Source organism: Triticum aestivum, chromosome 3A, assembly GCF_018294505.1.
Source record: "Triticum aestivum cultivar Chinese Spring chromosome 3A, IWGSC CS RefSeq v2.1, whole genome shotgun sequence".
Classification (NCBI taxonomy): domain Eukaryota; kingdom Viridiplantae; phylum Streptophyta; class Magnoliopsida; order Poales; family Poaceae; genus Triticum; species Triticum aestivum.
Genome location: NC_057800.1, coordinates 751,263,573 through 751,277,034, shown reverse-complemented (window position 1 = coordinate 751,277,034; position 13,462 = coordinate 751,263,573). Strand labels below are relative to the sequence as shown.

Sequence of the window (13,462 nt, the reverse complement as noted above, 5' to 3'; positions counted from 1 at the left end):
CCGAATCATGTTAGCAATTGTCGCATACTATGATTATGAGATATGGAAAATGGACGTCAAAACGGCATTCCTTAATGGTCACCTTAAGGAAGAACTGTATATGATGCAGCCGGAAGGTTTTGTCGACCCTAAGAATGCTAACAAGGTATGCAAGCTCTAGCGCTCCATCTTTGGGATGGTGCAAGCATCTCGGAGTTGGAACATTCGCTTTAATGAGATGATCAAAGCGTTTGGGTTTATGCAGACTTATGGAGAAGCCTGCGTTTACAAGAAAGTGAGTGGGAGCTCTGTAGCATTTCTCATATTATATGTGGATGACATACTTTTGATGGGAAATGATATAGAACTTTTGGACAACATTAAGGCCTACTTGAATAAGTGTTTTTCAATGAAGGACCTTGGAGAAGCTGCTTACATATTAGGCATCAAGATCAATAGAGATAGATCGAGACGCCTCATAGGTCTTTCACAAAGCACATACCTTGATAAGATATTGAAGAAGTTCAATATGGATCAGTCCAAGAAGGGGTTCTTGCCTGTGTTGCAAGGTGTGAAATTGAGCTCGGCTCAATGCCCGACCACGACAGAAGATAGAGAAAAGATGAGTGTCGTCCCCTATGCCTCAGCCATAGGGTCTATCATGTATGCCATGACCTGTACCAGACCTGATATAAACCTTGCCGTAAGTTTGGTAGAAAGGTACCAAAGTAATCCCGGCATGGAACACTGGACAGCGGTCAAGAACATCCTAAAGTACCTGAAAAGGAGTAAGGAAATGTTTCTCGTATATGGAGGTGACGAAGAGCTCGTCGTAAAGGGTTACGTCGACGCTAGCTTCGACACGGATCTGGATGACTCTAAGTCACAAACTGGATACGTGTATATTTTCAATGGTGGGGCAGTAAGCTGGTGCAGTTGCAAGCAGAGCGTCGTGGCGGGATCTACATGTGAAGCGGAGTACATGGCAGCCTCGGAGGCAGCGCATGAAGCTATCTGGGTGAAGGAGTTCATCACCGACCTAGGAGTCATACCCAATGCGTCGGGGCCGATCACACTCTTCTGTGACAACACTGGAGCTATTGCACTTGCCAAGGAGCCCAGGTTTCACAAGAAGACCAGGCACATTAAGCGTCGCTTCAACTCCATCCGTGAAAATGTTCAAGATGGAGACATAGATATTTGTAAAGTACATACGGATCTGAATGTAGCAGATCCGTTGACTAAACCTCTCCCTAGAGCAAAACATGATCAACACCAGAACGCAATGGGTGTTCGATACATCACAATGTAACTAGTTATTGACTCTAGTGCAAGTGGGAGATTGTTGGAAATATGCCCTAGAGGCAATAATAAAATGGTTATTATTATATTTCTTTGTTCATGATAATTGTCTATTGTTCATGCTATAATTGTATTATCCGGAAATCGTAATACATGTGTGAATACATAGACCACAACAAGTCCCTAGTGATCCTCTAGTTGACTAGCTCGTTGATCAACAGATAGTCATGGTTTCCTGACTATGGACATTGGATGTCATTGATAACGGGATCACATCATTAGGAGAATGATGTGATGGACAAGACCCAATCCTAAGCATAACACAAAGATCGTGTAGTTCGTTTCGCTAGAGCTTTTCCAAATGTCAAGTATCATTTCCTTAGACCATGAGATTGTGCAACTCCCGATACCGTAGGAGTGCTTTGGGTGTGCCAAACGTCACAACGTAACTGGGTGACTATAAAGGTGCACTACGGGCATCTCCGAAAGTGTCTGTTGGGTTGGCACGAATCGAGACTGGAATTTGTCACTCTGTATGACGGAGAGGTATCTCTGGGCCCACTCGGTAATGCATCATCATAATGAGCTCAATGTGACCAAGTGTCTGGTCACGGGATCATGCATTACGGTACGAGTAAAGTGACTTGTCAGTAATGAGATTGAACGAGATATTGGGATACCGACGATCGAGTCTCGGGCAAGTAACGTACCGATTGACAAAGGGAATTGTATACGGGATTGATTGAATCCTCGACATCGTGGTTCATCCGATGAGATCATCGAGGAGTATGTGGGAGCCAACATGTGTATCCAGATCCCGCTGTTGGTTATTGACCGGAGAGGCGTCTCGGTCATGTCTGCATGTCTCCTGAACCTGTAGGGTCTACACACTTAAGGTTCGGTGACGCTAGGGTTGAAGAGATATTAGTATGCAGTAATCCGAAAGTTGTTTGGAGCCCCGGGTGAGATCCCGGACGTCAGAGGAGTTTCGGAATGGTCCGGAGGTGAAGAAATATATATAGGAAGTGCAGTTTCGGCCATCGGGAAAGTTTCGGGGGTCACCTGTATTGTACCGGGACCACCGGAAGGGTCCCGGGGGTCCACCGGGTGGGGCCACCTATCCTGGAGGGCCCCATGGGCTGAAGTGGGAGGGGAACCAGCCCCTGGTGGGCTGGTGCACCCCCCTTGGGGCCCCCTGCGCCTAGGGTTGGAAACCCTAGGGGTGGGGGGCGCCTCCACTTGCCTTGGGGGGCAAGCCACCCCCTTGGTCGCCGCCCCCCCTTGGAGATCCCATCTCCTAGGGCCGGCGCCCTCCCAGGGGGCCTGTATAAAGAGGGGGGAGGGAGGGCAGCCGCACCAAAGTCCCTGGCGCCTCCCTCTCCCCACGCACCAGCTCTCCCTCTCGTAGAAGCTTGGCGAAGCCCTGCCGTGATCGCTGCTGCATCCACCACCACGCCGTCGTGCTGCTGGATCTTCATCAACCTCTCCTTTCCCCTTATTGGATCAAGAAGGAGGAGACGTCTTCCCAATCGTACGTGTGTTGAACGCGGAGGTGCCGTCCGTTCGGCGCTAGGATCTCTGGTGATTTGGATCACGACGAGTACGACCCCCTCAACCCCGTTCTCTTGAACGCTTCCGCACGCGATATACAAGGGTATGTAGATGCACTCCTCTCTCTCGTTGCTAGATGACTCCATAGATTGATCTTGATGAAGCGTAGAAATTTTTTATTTTCTGCAACGTTCCCCAACAGAAATTCTGGGATGAGTTTTTGGAGGACCAAAGCACACCCACGGAAATGGGTTGTGAGTATACCTGGCCATCCGCCAGCCAAGGCTAAGAAAGCCCGAGGCAGAAAACCTAGGCGTAGGGTCGGACCTACTTTTCAGGGCCATGCTCGGCCTGTCATTGAAAAAGCCCGATGGGCCTTGGGTCAGACCCCTTCCCTAAAACACAAAGAACCCAAGCCCAGGCCCGGGCCAACGTGTCCTTCGGGCTTAAAACTCAAGACCAGGCCCGACCCACAGGAAAGACCAGGCCGGGTTGGGCCGGCCGGGCCGGGTATCCTATCGCCAGGTATAACTGTGAGGAGGGATGTGTGAATGTGTCATGTGTGCCTCCCACTTTTTGCTCAAAAAATGTGTGCCTCCCACTTTTTGCCTAAACAATGTGTGCCTCGCACTTTTGGGGTCCACCATACCACCTTTTTCGGCCATATCCCCCAAAGGTGTCTTGAGACCCCTTCCGAGGGGACCGCCGGAGACGCCTTACTTAACATCTAAGTCTTCTGGAGTTCCACCCTACCCTACCCACCCAACCCCCACCCACCACACTTAACCCAACCATGGTTAGAACCTAACCACACACCTTGGGTTGGGTTGAGAACTCCCCCTAGATTAAGAAGCTAGGGTCGGATTTCCTTGAATCGAAAAAACAAATCCATGGTGGTAGCCCAAGACACCCGACGAGAAATGTCCCCGGGAATCTAGATCGTCCTCTGTCGCCTCCGCCGTGTCTCCTCTCCGTTCCCTCCGCCAGTATAACCTCGTTCCTCCCCTCCCTCCATGTGTGCAAGTCCAATCCCAAGCCACCGCCGAGCACCCTCCCTCATCACCATGGGGCTTTAGCGGCGCTGCCACTCAGGTTCGGTCATTGGTCTCCGAGGTACGGGCACCTTCCGCTCGTTTGACGGCTGCTTGCTTACTAGTCCCGGACCAGCCTCCTCGAGTCCCGCCCGCCTATATTCTCCCCAGGCTGCCGCTGCTCTGCTCCGACCTAAACGAAAAATCCCCATTTTCCCCAAACGAAGGCAATTGGTTGCTGCACCGTAGAGTAGTCATAGCAGTTCATTTTAGCGGTAGCCCCGGGCTTAGTTCAACTGATGCTCCGCCCTTGATGTGTTTTGTTGTCCTGAACATTTTTTTTTACAAAAAAGATCAGGTTCTACCAGATACCAGATTACCCAGCCCTGCATCAAGCCAGCCCTGTTTGGAGCCCCGCGCCCTCCCGGCGGATTCGCCTGCGCGCGCTAGCTAGGTTTAGGGTATGGGTTCAAATTATGCCGGTGTATTCTGCCGTTTCGCCGATCGCGCGCAAAGTTTTGTCTGTGCCTTGTCTGTATCTTTTTAGCTGGTCCTTCGTTCCGTCGGTACGATGTGTTCTGCACCTTTCAATTCAATTGGTCCTTCATTCAATGACGTGTTGTCCGTTGCATGCTATGGGAGTATTTCAATTATGCACATTTACAGTTATATCTGTTCTGAAGACGGTTACTGTAAATTTCTGAATGGTCTTGCACCCTTAATGCGGTGTTGTGTCATCACCCATTGTGCGCTAGTACGGTTGTTATTATATGACAATTTTGTATCTTCAATTGACCTCGAGCATTTATGTGTGTCGTTCATGCACTAGTTTATAATTCTTGTCTACACGTAGTACGCTCCTGGTCGTCGGTCTCCTGGTCATCGTTCTTGGAGTCCTACGGGTAGTACGCTCCTGGTTTATAACTCCCGACTATTCCTGGTCTTCGGTCTCCACACGTAGTACGATCTACTGGGGGAACCTCCATCTGTGGTGCCGTCATCTATTGCGAACATCCGAGTTGAAGGAAAAAGGGGTAGCAAAGCAACCGTGAGTGCTCGCAAGACTTACATCAGAACTATACAATATATGCATCGATATCGAAGGTATGGGTAGTGTATGTGGACTAAATTGCAGAATGCTAGAATAAAGGGGAATAAACTCATCCTATCGAAGACTACATGATATCCAGAAGTATAGGGGATCGCAACAGTTTTCGAGGGTAGAGTATTCAACCCAAATTTATAGATTCCACACAAGTGGAGTCAAAGAATATTTCTAAGTACTAGCAGTTGAGCTGTCAATCAACCACACCTGAAGATTAAATATCTGCAACAATATGATCAGTACACAGTAATATGTTAGTTTGATAGCAGCAGCAGTGATAGCAATAGTAATAGTAACAATGGTAGCAGTAGTTTTGTAGCAGCTGTAACAGTAGTAACAACAGTGGTAACTTAGCAAAGATCAATATGTGAAAAGCTCATAGGCATTGGATCGGTAATAATGTTGGATAATATTCATCATATAAGGTTAATAACCTAGGGTGACACGGAACTAGCTTCCGTTCATCAATATAATGTAGGCATGTATTCCGTAAATAGTTACGTGATTATGAAAAAGAACTTGCATGACATCTTTTGTCCTACCCTCCCGTGGGAACGGGGTCCATAAAGAAAGTAAGGGATATTAAAGCCTCATTTTAAAAGAGAACCGGAACAAAGCATTATAACATAGTGAATACATTAACTCCTCAAATTACGGTAGACACCGGAAAGAATCCCAATTGTTGTCACCTTGGAGTATACGGATCGTACCACGTAATACGTGCATATAACTTGCAATATCAGATCAAGAACATAGATATAATGGTGAAAACATAAACAGTTCAGATCTGAAATCATGGCACTCGGGCCCTAGTGACAAGCATTAAGCATAGCAAAGTTATAGCAACATCAAGCCCTAACAAAACTAACTCGGTTACGTGACGAATCTCATCCAATCCATCACTGTCCAGTAAGCCTATGAAGGAATTACTCACTCCCCGCGGTGAGCATCAAGAAATTGGTGATGGAGGATGGTTGATGATGACGAAGACAGAACATTCCCCACTCCGGAACCCTGAACGGACTTCCAGATCTGGCCTCTTGATGAAGAACAAGAGGTGGTGGCGGCTCCGTATAGTAAAATGCGATGAAACTTCCTCTCCTATTTTTTCTCCAAAAATAGGAATTTATAGTGTTGGAGTTAGGGTCAGCAGAGCCTCGTGGGCACCACTACCAACCAGGGCGCACCAGAGGGGGGTGGCGCACCCTGGTGCCTAGTGGGAAGCTGCCCCCCCCCCCCCGTCTTGTGGGTCTTGGTTACAATAATTTGTATTTATTCCAAAATAGTTCTCCAAAAAGCTTCATCCAATTCTAAGAACTTTTATTTCTGCACAAAGACAACATCATGGTAGTTCTGCTGAAAACAACGTTAGTCCGGCTTAGTTTCATTCAAATCATGCAAACTAGAGTCCAAAACAAGAGCAAAAGCATTAGAAAAAGTAGATACGACGGAGATGTATCAACTCCCCCAAGATTAACCCATTGCTTGTCCTCAAATAATCCAGTTGATAAGCTGAAAGTGATACAGAAAAAACTTTTATGAACTCTTTTGTTCTTATGTCCATATATATGCTTAAATAATGCCCAGGTTTTCAACAAAGATCATAACTAACCATGCAAACAATAACTCTCAGAAATTATATTCACTCATATCAACGGCATAATCAACTAGAGAGCAATAATAAAATATCACAAATGCCAACACTTTGTCAAAACAATCATGATATAATATGGCAATAGTGGTATCTCGTTAGTCCTTTTTGAGACCAAAAACATAAATGCAAAGCACCTCCAGAGTTCAAGGAGCGACTAAATATTGTAATTCATGGTAGAAAAGATCTAGTAATGATGCACTCACATTAACTATACACAATGCATGCGGATGACAATAATGCTCTCGAGACCGGTGCTTATTTGAGAAGTAATGACTCAACAATAAAAGTAGAATAACATAAAATTAAATAGATATGCCCTTCGCAGAGGGAAGTAGGGATTTGTAGAGGTGCCAGAGCTCAAAGCATAAATCAGAGATAAATATAATTTTGGGAGGTATACCTTTCCTGTCAACATTACGACCGAAATTTTCAATATCTTCCATGCTAAACAAATTAGTGGCGGTTCCCAAGCGGTAAAAGTAAAGTTTACTCCCCCTCCACCAACAAACACAAGTCATGGCTAGCCGAATCCTCAGGTATCCTCCATACCAAAAACAGTCCGGGGGAGTTTTGTTTAATTATTTGCAAGTTTTTATCATGGGACTGGGCATCCCGATTACCAGCCCCTCTCGTGCAAGGACGAGTGAATAAACACTCATCATGAGAATAACCCGCTTAGCATGGAAGATACTGACCACCCCTTGTCGCTCCATGAGCGGTCCGGGCAACAGATGTTCGTTTGAATTTTTAGAGTTGGCACATGCAAATTTACTTGGAACGGTAGGGTAACACTGCATATAGGTAGATATAGTGGAATCATCTGGAATAACTTTGATTTGAACATTTTTATGCACAAGCAGTATTCTCTCTTAGTATAGGCGAAGGCTAGCAATTTGATTGAGAAGCGACCAGCTAGAGAGCGAAAACGGTCATGATCAAGAATGGTAGTGATATGCTGGGAAGTGAACATGGCAATTCGGAAGCAGAGACAACAATGTAGGCATGAAGGTGACAACACATGGCAAAGCAGGGGAGGATGACACGAGGCCCGACATCACTAGAATGGACGACTCGGGTACCGGGGGTGAAGGAGAGGACGGAACATGAGAGGTCACCGAAGGGAAAACAAGGAGGCTTGGCAGCTGGCGCAGGGCTGAAATTCTTAGGCCAGTTTTTGGGGGTCCAAAGCGCACCCATGGGAATGGGCTGTGACGGAGGAATGTGTGAATGTGTCATGTGTGCTTCCCATTTTTCGCTCAAAAATGTGTCTCCCACTTTTCGCTCAAAATGTGTGCCTCCCACTTTTGGCGTCCACCGCACCTCATTTTTTGGCCCTATCCCCCAAAAGTTGTCTTGAGGCCTGTTGCGAGGGGACCGCCGGAGACACCTTTACTTAGCATCGAAGCCTTCAAGAGTATTCCACCCTACCCTACCCACCCAACCCCCACCCACCAACTTAACTCAACCATGGTTAGAAGCTAACCACACCCTTGTGTTGGGTTAAGGATTCTCCTTAAATTAAGAAGCTAGGGTTGGGTTATCTTGAATAAAAAAAACAAATCCATGGTGGTAGCCAAAGACACCAGAGGAGAAATGCTCTGCACATCCATGTGTTATAGGCATGTACGTGGAATGTGAGATCTTAGTCATACACACCCGGCATACGAAATAACAACACATATGTACAAGTGCACAAATATATGCTAGCTATATTTTCTATCAGGGGCGGAGCCAGGATTTGGACATGAGGGGGGCGAAAAGACAATGCTCATAAAAAGTCATGGAACATCATAGTATATTGAGCCTCGTGATGGCGCTGATGAGAAATCTTTAAAACATATGTTTGAAACTACAAAAGAATGTTACATTCCTATAACTTAGCTCTACGACAGCCACCAGCGTTGAACAAGTTGATAATGTGAATTGGCTATTTTCCTTATTACCAATATACTCCCTCCGTCCAAAATTAAGTGTCTCAACTTTCAACTAACTTTAATATAAAGTTGTGCTAAGCTTGAAATGGGCAAGTTGATACCCTAATTGAACCCTTTCTTGACTAGAAAAGACTACAGGATAATAAAAATCCACCAGTGTGCATATGGTAGACACGTCAAATAACTCATATCATGGATCCAAAAATGTCCAAGATGTCAAAAGCTTGATTTTAAATACAATGCTAGTAAATCAGACTAAGATCATAATTCATGAAAATATATACTAATAAGTAATAGCTACTGGTGCGTCGTGGTACCTGCGGCTAATATATTCAATCTTGGTGACCTCGCTAGCGGCATCAAGCTGTATCCATATGATCTGATCTGCCTCCATCTAGTTGTATGCGGACAGCGAACTGTAGTGTAGAATGGTGGATGGAATTGTCGTCGAGGCGACCAGTGGATGGCCGCCGCGGCAATGATAAACGCCCAAGCAGGACACCCACGGCGGCGGGTGGCACTAGGGGCGGCCGGCGACAGCGGCGAACGCCCTAGGTCGTCCAGAGAATACGCTGTAGACCAATCCGATCAGATCGATCACATTATCCATACACCAGAGGGAAAACAAAGCCACGACCGTATGCCTGGGTTATTGGGCTTTGGTCTTCTATATTCGGTGTAGCTGGTTCAATGAATATACTTTTTATATGGGCTAATGATGCAATTAGTTGCGGCCATTAGCAATGTACAATACACAGCCTGCTAAAAACCATTGAGGAGGGCGAGCGATTGGGGTTTTCCTATTTAGCGCTGCAGGCGCCGGTTTGCGGCGCCTGCAGCCGCCTTATCTGGGCTCGGCCCATTTCGCGCTCGTCTCCCGTCCAACCCCAGTATTCAAGGCGCAAAAAATCCGCGAGAGCTGGGACTCGAACCGGAGATTTCATGGCTCCCATCGCAACGTGGTAACCACCCCGCCACAAGAACCTTATGCGCTATATTGCATCACTTTCTTTTCTTATCATCTTTCCTTTCGTTTTTTTGTTTTCCGACTGTTTTCTTTCTTTTTTTTATTTTTTGTATTTTTCCTTCTTCCTCATTCAATGATTTTCTTTCGAATGTATCCATATTTTATTCAAAATTGATGAACCTTTTCAAATTCTATGAACTTTTTTCTAATCCAATGTACCTTTTCAATTTTGATAAACTTTTTTTCATATTCGTTGAACGTTTCCAATTCTGATGAACTTTCTTTAAATTCAATGAACTTTTTTCAAGTTTGATGAACTTTTTTCAAGAGTGATGAATTTTTTCATCAATTTTGTGAACTTTTTTCAAAACCATTGAACTTTTTCAAACTTGCTGAACTATTTTTCAAAACCGATGAACTTTTTTCGAAAATGATGAACTTTTTTTTCGAAAACTATGAACTTTTTTTAAACCGATGAACTTTTTTCAAAATTGATGAACTTTTTGAACTCGCTGAACTGTTTTCAAAACCGATGAACTTTTTTTCGAAAACGATGAACTTTTTTTCGAAAATGATGAACTTTTGGTCAAAACTGATGATTTTTTTTTTCAAAAATGATGAACTTTTAAAACTTCTTCATAAAGATTTTTCCAAAATCGGTGAACTTTTCTTCAAAATGATGAACTATTTCTCAAAATCGTTGAACTTTTTTTAAGTTTGTGAACTTTTTGTCTCAAAATCGGCAAACGCTTTTAAATTCACGATTTATAAAAGAAATAAAAGAATTGAATGATAAATAAATAGCGTGGCCATACTGTTTCATGTACTGTTAGCGCTAATGAAAACCACTAGTGTCCAATTGCTTAGGTGGTCAGCTAAAGTCGAACTAGCCTTGCGTTCGTGACCGATGCAGGTTCGATTCCTGAAACAGCCATATTTTTTCGTTGCCAGCTACCTGTTCGGGCGCTTAAGGCGCCGAACAGAAGCTCCCGAGCGATTGGCAGGGGTCTAGCCCCTGCTCGCCCCCCTTGTCTCCGCCCCCATTTACTATACTAGCAAAAGGGCCCATGCGCTGCAACTGGTAACAAAATAATCATGAAGATATCTATTTGACTGTCTGAAGCAAGAAACAAAAGCATTATTACGCTTGTAAATGGCCAGAGAAAAAATACATGTCTTTAGCAAATTATTATTATTCTTCGGAAATGTTAACGCCTACACGTGTGGGCGTTTGCACATCGTCCACACGCCTTCATCACCACTCATTTTGCCACGTATGAATAGATGACATCAGCAGAATTTTTTTTGATTTTCGGCTTAAAAATGTTGTATCTCCTAAATAAAAAAGCGAACTAAAAATTCGTTTTCACCATTAAATCCGTCTCGACGAGATCTTCAAAACTAGACCCCATGTTGATATGTTTCGACGATATTTTTTTGCCAGAAGTTGCCACGATGTTTACACTGCAGTTGTCATAGGGCTTAAACTAAAGTTGCCATGTGGCAATTTTAGTTTGTAGATCATGGCAATTTTAGTATTTTGATGATGGCAACTCCAGTACTTTGACCATGAAAATTATTTTTTGTATGAACCATGGCGATTTTACGTGCATGTATCATGGCAATTTTAGTTTATGGTTCATGACAAGTCTAGTTTCTTAATTCCCCATTTTATAAATATCAAAATTTACTTTTAAATGTAGAAGGAAATAGCTGAAACATATCATGACAACTTCAGTGTAAACATCATGGCAATTCATATGCAATAGACATGGCAACTTTTAATCCAAAAAAAATTTCATCAAAACATATCAACATAGGATCTAGTTTCGAAGATCTCATCGCGAGGGATTTAATGGTGAAAACGGATTTTCAATCGGATTTTTCGTTTAAAAGATAAAATATTTTAAAAACTGAAAATTCAAAAAGATTCTTGCATGCATGCATGCGATGACATGGCAATCTGTTTACATTAGAGACGTGTGATGCGTCTTCCTTCCTGCCACACGTGTGGCAGTTAGCGCGACCCTTATTCTTATACAGTCTGGAGAATAATAATGGCATGCTACCGCGTCACGATAGACGTGGCCTAGTAGCCTGTGATCGGTGCAAATCTTTCCCTACTAATAAAGCACGGAGTGCTTCTGGTCGTACGTCGTCACCAATTTACAAAAACGTCCCTCTATTTCTGCAAAATCAACCCGCAATCCCTATTAAGTGGATCTGGGAAACTATTCGTTTTAAAAAAAAACTAGCGTCGCGGCGGTGGCCTTGGCCGGCATGGAGGTGAGCTTGCGGGTGCGCTTGCGGTAGGCGAGCCTAGCCCGCAAGCCCTCCCGTTGCTTGGTGAGGGCCTTGGCCTTCCTGCGCGCCTTGTCGGCCTCGGCGCTGGCCTTGGCGGGCCGAGGCGTCGCGTAACGGGCGGCGGATCTCGGCTGCTCCGCCGTGGATCCGGCGGCAGACGGATCGAGACAGGAGAGGCGGCAACCTCCATGGCGGGCCCCTGGAGGAGACCATCGTGGATTGAGATGGAGAGGCGACGACCTCCATGGAGAGCTACGGGGCAGAGGAGGCAGGGTCTTGTGGCGGCGCTCGCCTGAGCTCCTGGCGCCGGGAAGATATCGGGAACGGACGAAGGACGGCGAGGCAGGCCGGAGAGGGGCCGGATCCGGCGATTCCCGACAACGGATGGGCGGTGGCGGTCTCCATGCTGCGGGGTCGGCTCGAAGTTCCTGCAGTGGGCATGGTGGTCTTCCTGTTGAAGAAAATAGAGAGGGTTCAGAGAGAGAAGAGAGAGACAGGGGAGAGATAGAGAGGGAGAGAGGAGGCGGGGCAACGTCGCAGTGCAGCTACTGCTCACCTAGGCGACGACGTCGGCAGGGCCGTCGGGGCATGGGTCGGAGCGGAGGACCTCGGGCGTCCATGGCGGCCTCCCTGCAACAGAGAGCAAGAGAGATAGAGGGAGATGAGAGTAAACTGGGAAAAGAGAATAAGGGAAGAGGGAGATGGCGGGGAAAGGAATGCAGGGGGACGACGGGGCCCGCTCGGTGGCTTCGGTCATCGGCGGAAGAAGGAGCTCAGGGACTAGGTGGTTGTGCTCGGGAGCAGCAGATCGAGCAGGAGAAAGGAGGGGATAGAATGAGGCGATGGAATAAGAAGGAACTCAGAGAAAGGAGGGGATAGAATGGGATAAGCTTCAACGGCAAAGGAAGGGCTCAGCAAATTTGACGCCTTAAAACGAGACATACACGTGACGGTGTACGTGGCCTCCACTTTTTTTTAATTGGGTACGTGGCCTCCACCCGCATGACAGTGATGGGCAACAAAGAAAATTTTGCTTTTTTATGGTGATGATGGGATGGGGGTGCGTGGTCTTTGGGCCAAGTTTAAATAGAGCAAAAGAAAAAGAACCAAACATAATTTGTAAACCCAACAACCAGCATTTTCTGAAAAAATAATCAACATAGTAAAAACATGTTTGATTTTGAATATTAACAACAAATAATTCTTTATAAATAATCCCACTTGAATGCACCACTACTCTTCCATCCAAAAGAAATCCTTCTGCATTTAAATCCTCTGAAAATCCGAAGAATTAATTTTGAACTATTTATTAAACCTCGAATGGTATACTATTATTTTGTCTGTATATCCCGCTAAAAACACTTACACCATTTCTTTTCCACCTGATGATAGTGGTAAGCTGAAGGAGGAGCCATCAAAGGACATCCCTATGACTTTCTCAACTTTATACTACATGGTCTAGACACCAACAATCATGTTTTATATTGCGGACATTGAGCGTGTGTGTGTTTTTTAAGATAAAGGGTGTTTCAAAATCTTCTTGCTTTAAAAAATCATGCTTTTAAGTATGTTCACGTTTTTTAACGAATGCACAAAATCCCAAAAGATCCAGCTTAAACAAATATTTAAAATTTA

At 45.2% G+C, this 13,462-nt stretch overlaps 1 protein-coding gene across 1 annotated transcript; it reads right to left on the bottom strand.

Moving 5' to 3' along the window:
* Positions 1 to 11,374: 11,374 nt before the first annotated feature.
* Positions 11,375 to 12,718, bottom strand: LOC123059722 (serine/arginine repetitive matrix protein 1). Its single transcript, XM_044482213.1, has 2 exons — positions 12,384 to 12,718; positions 11,375 to 12,278 (listed from the first exon to the last, which is right to left on the bottom strand). Exons 1-2 carry the CDS (start codon positions 12,445 to 12,447, stop codon positions 11,764 to 11,766), a joined length of 579 nt encoding a protein of 192 aa, XP_044338148.1. The 5' UTR covers positions 12,448 to 12,718; the 3' UTR covers positions 11,375 to 11,763.
* Positions 12,719 to 13,462: the final 744 nt, after the last annotated feature.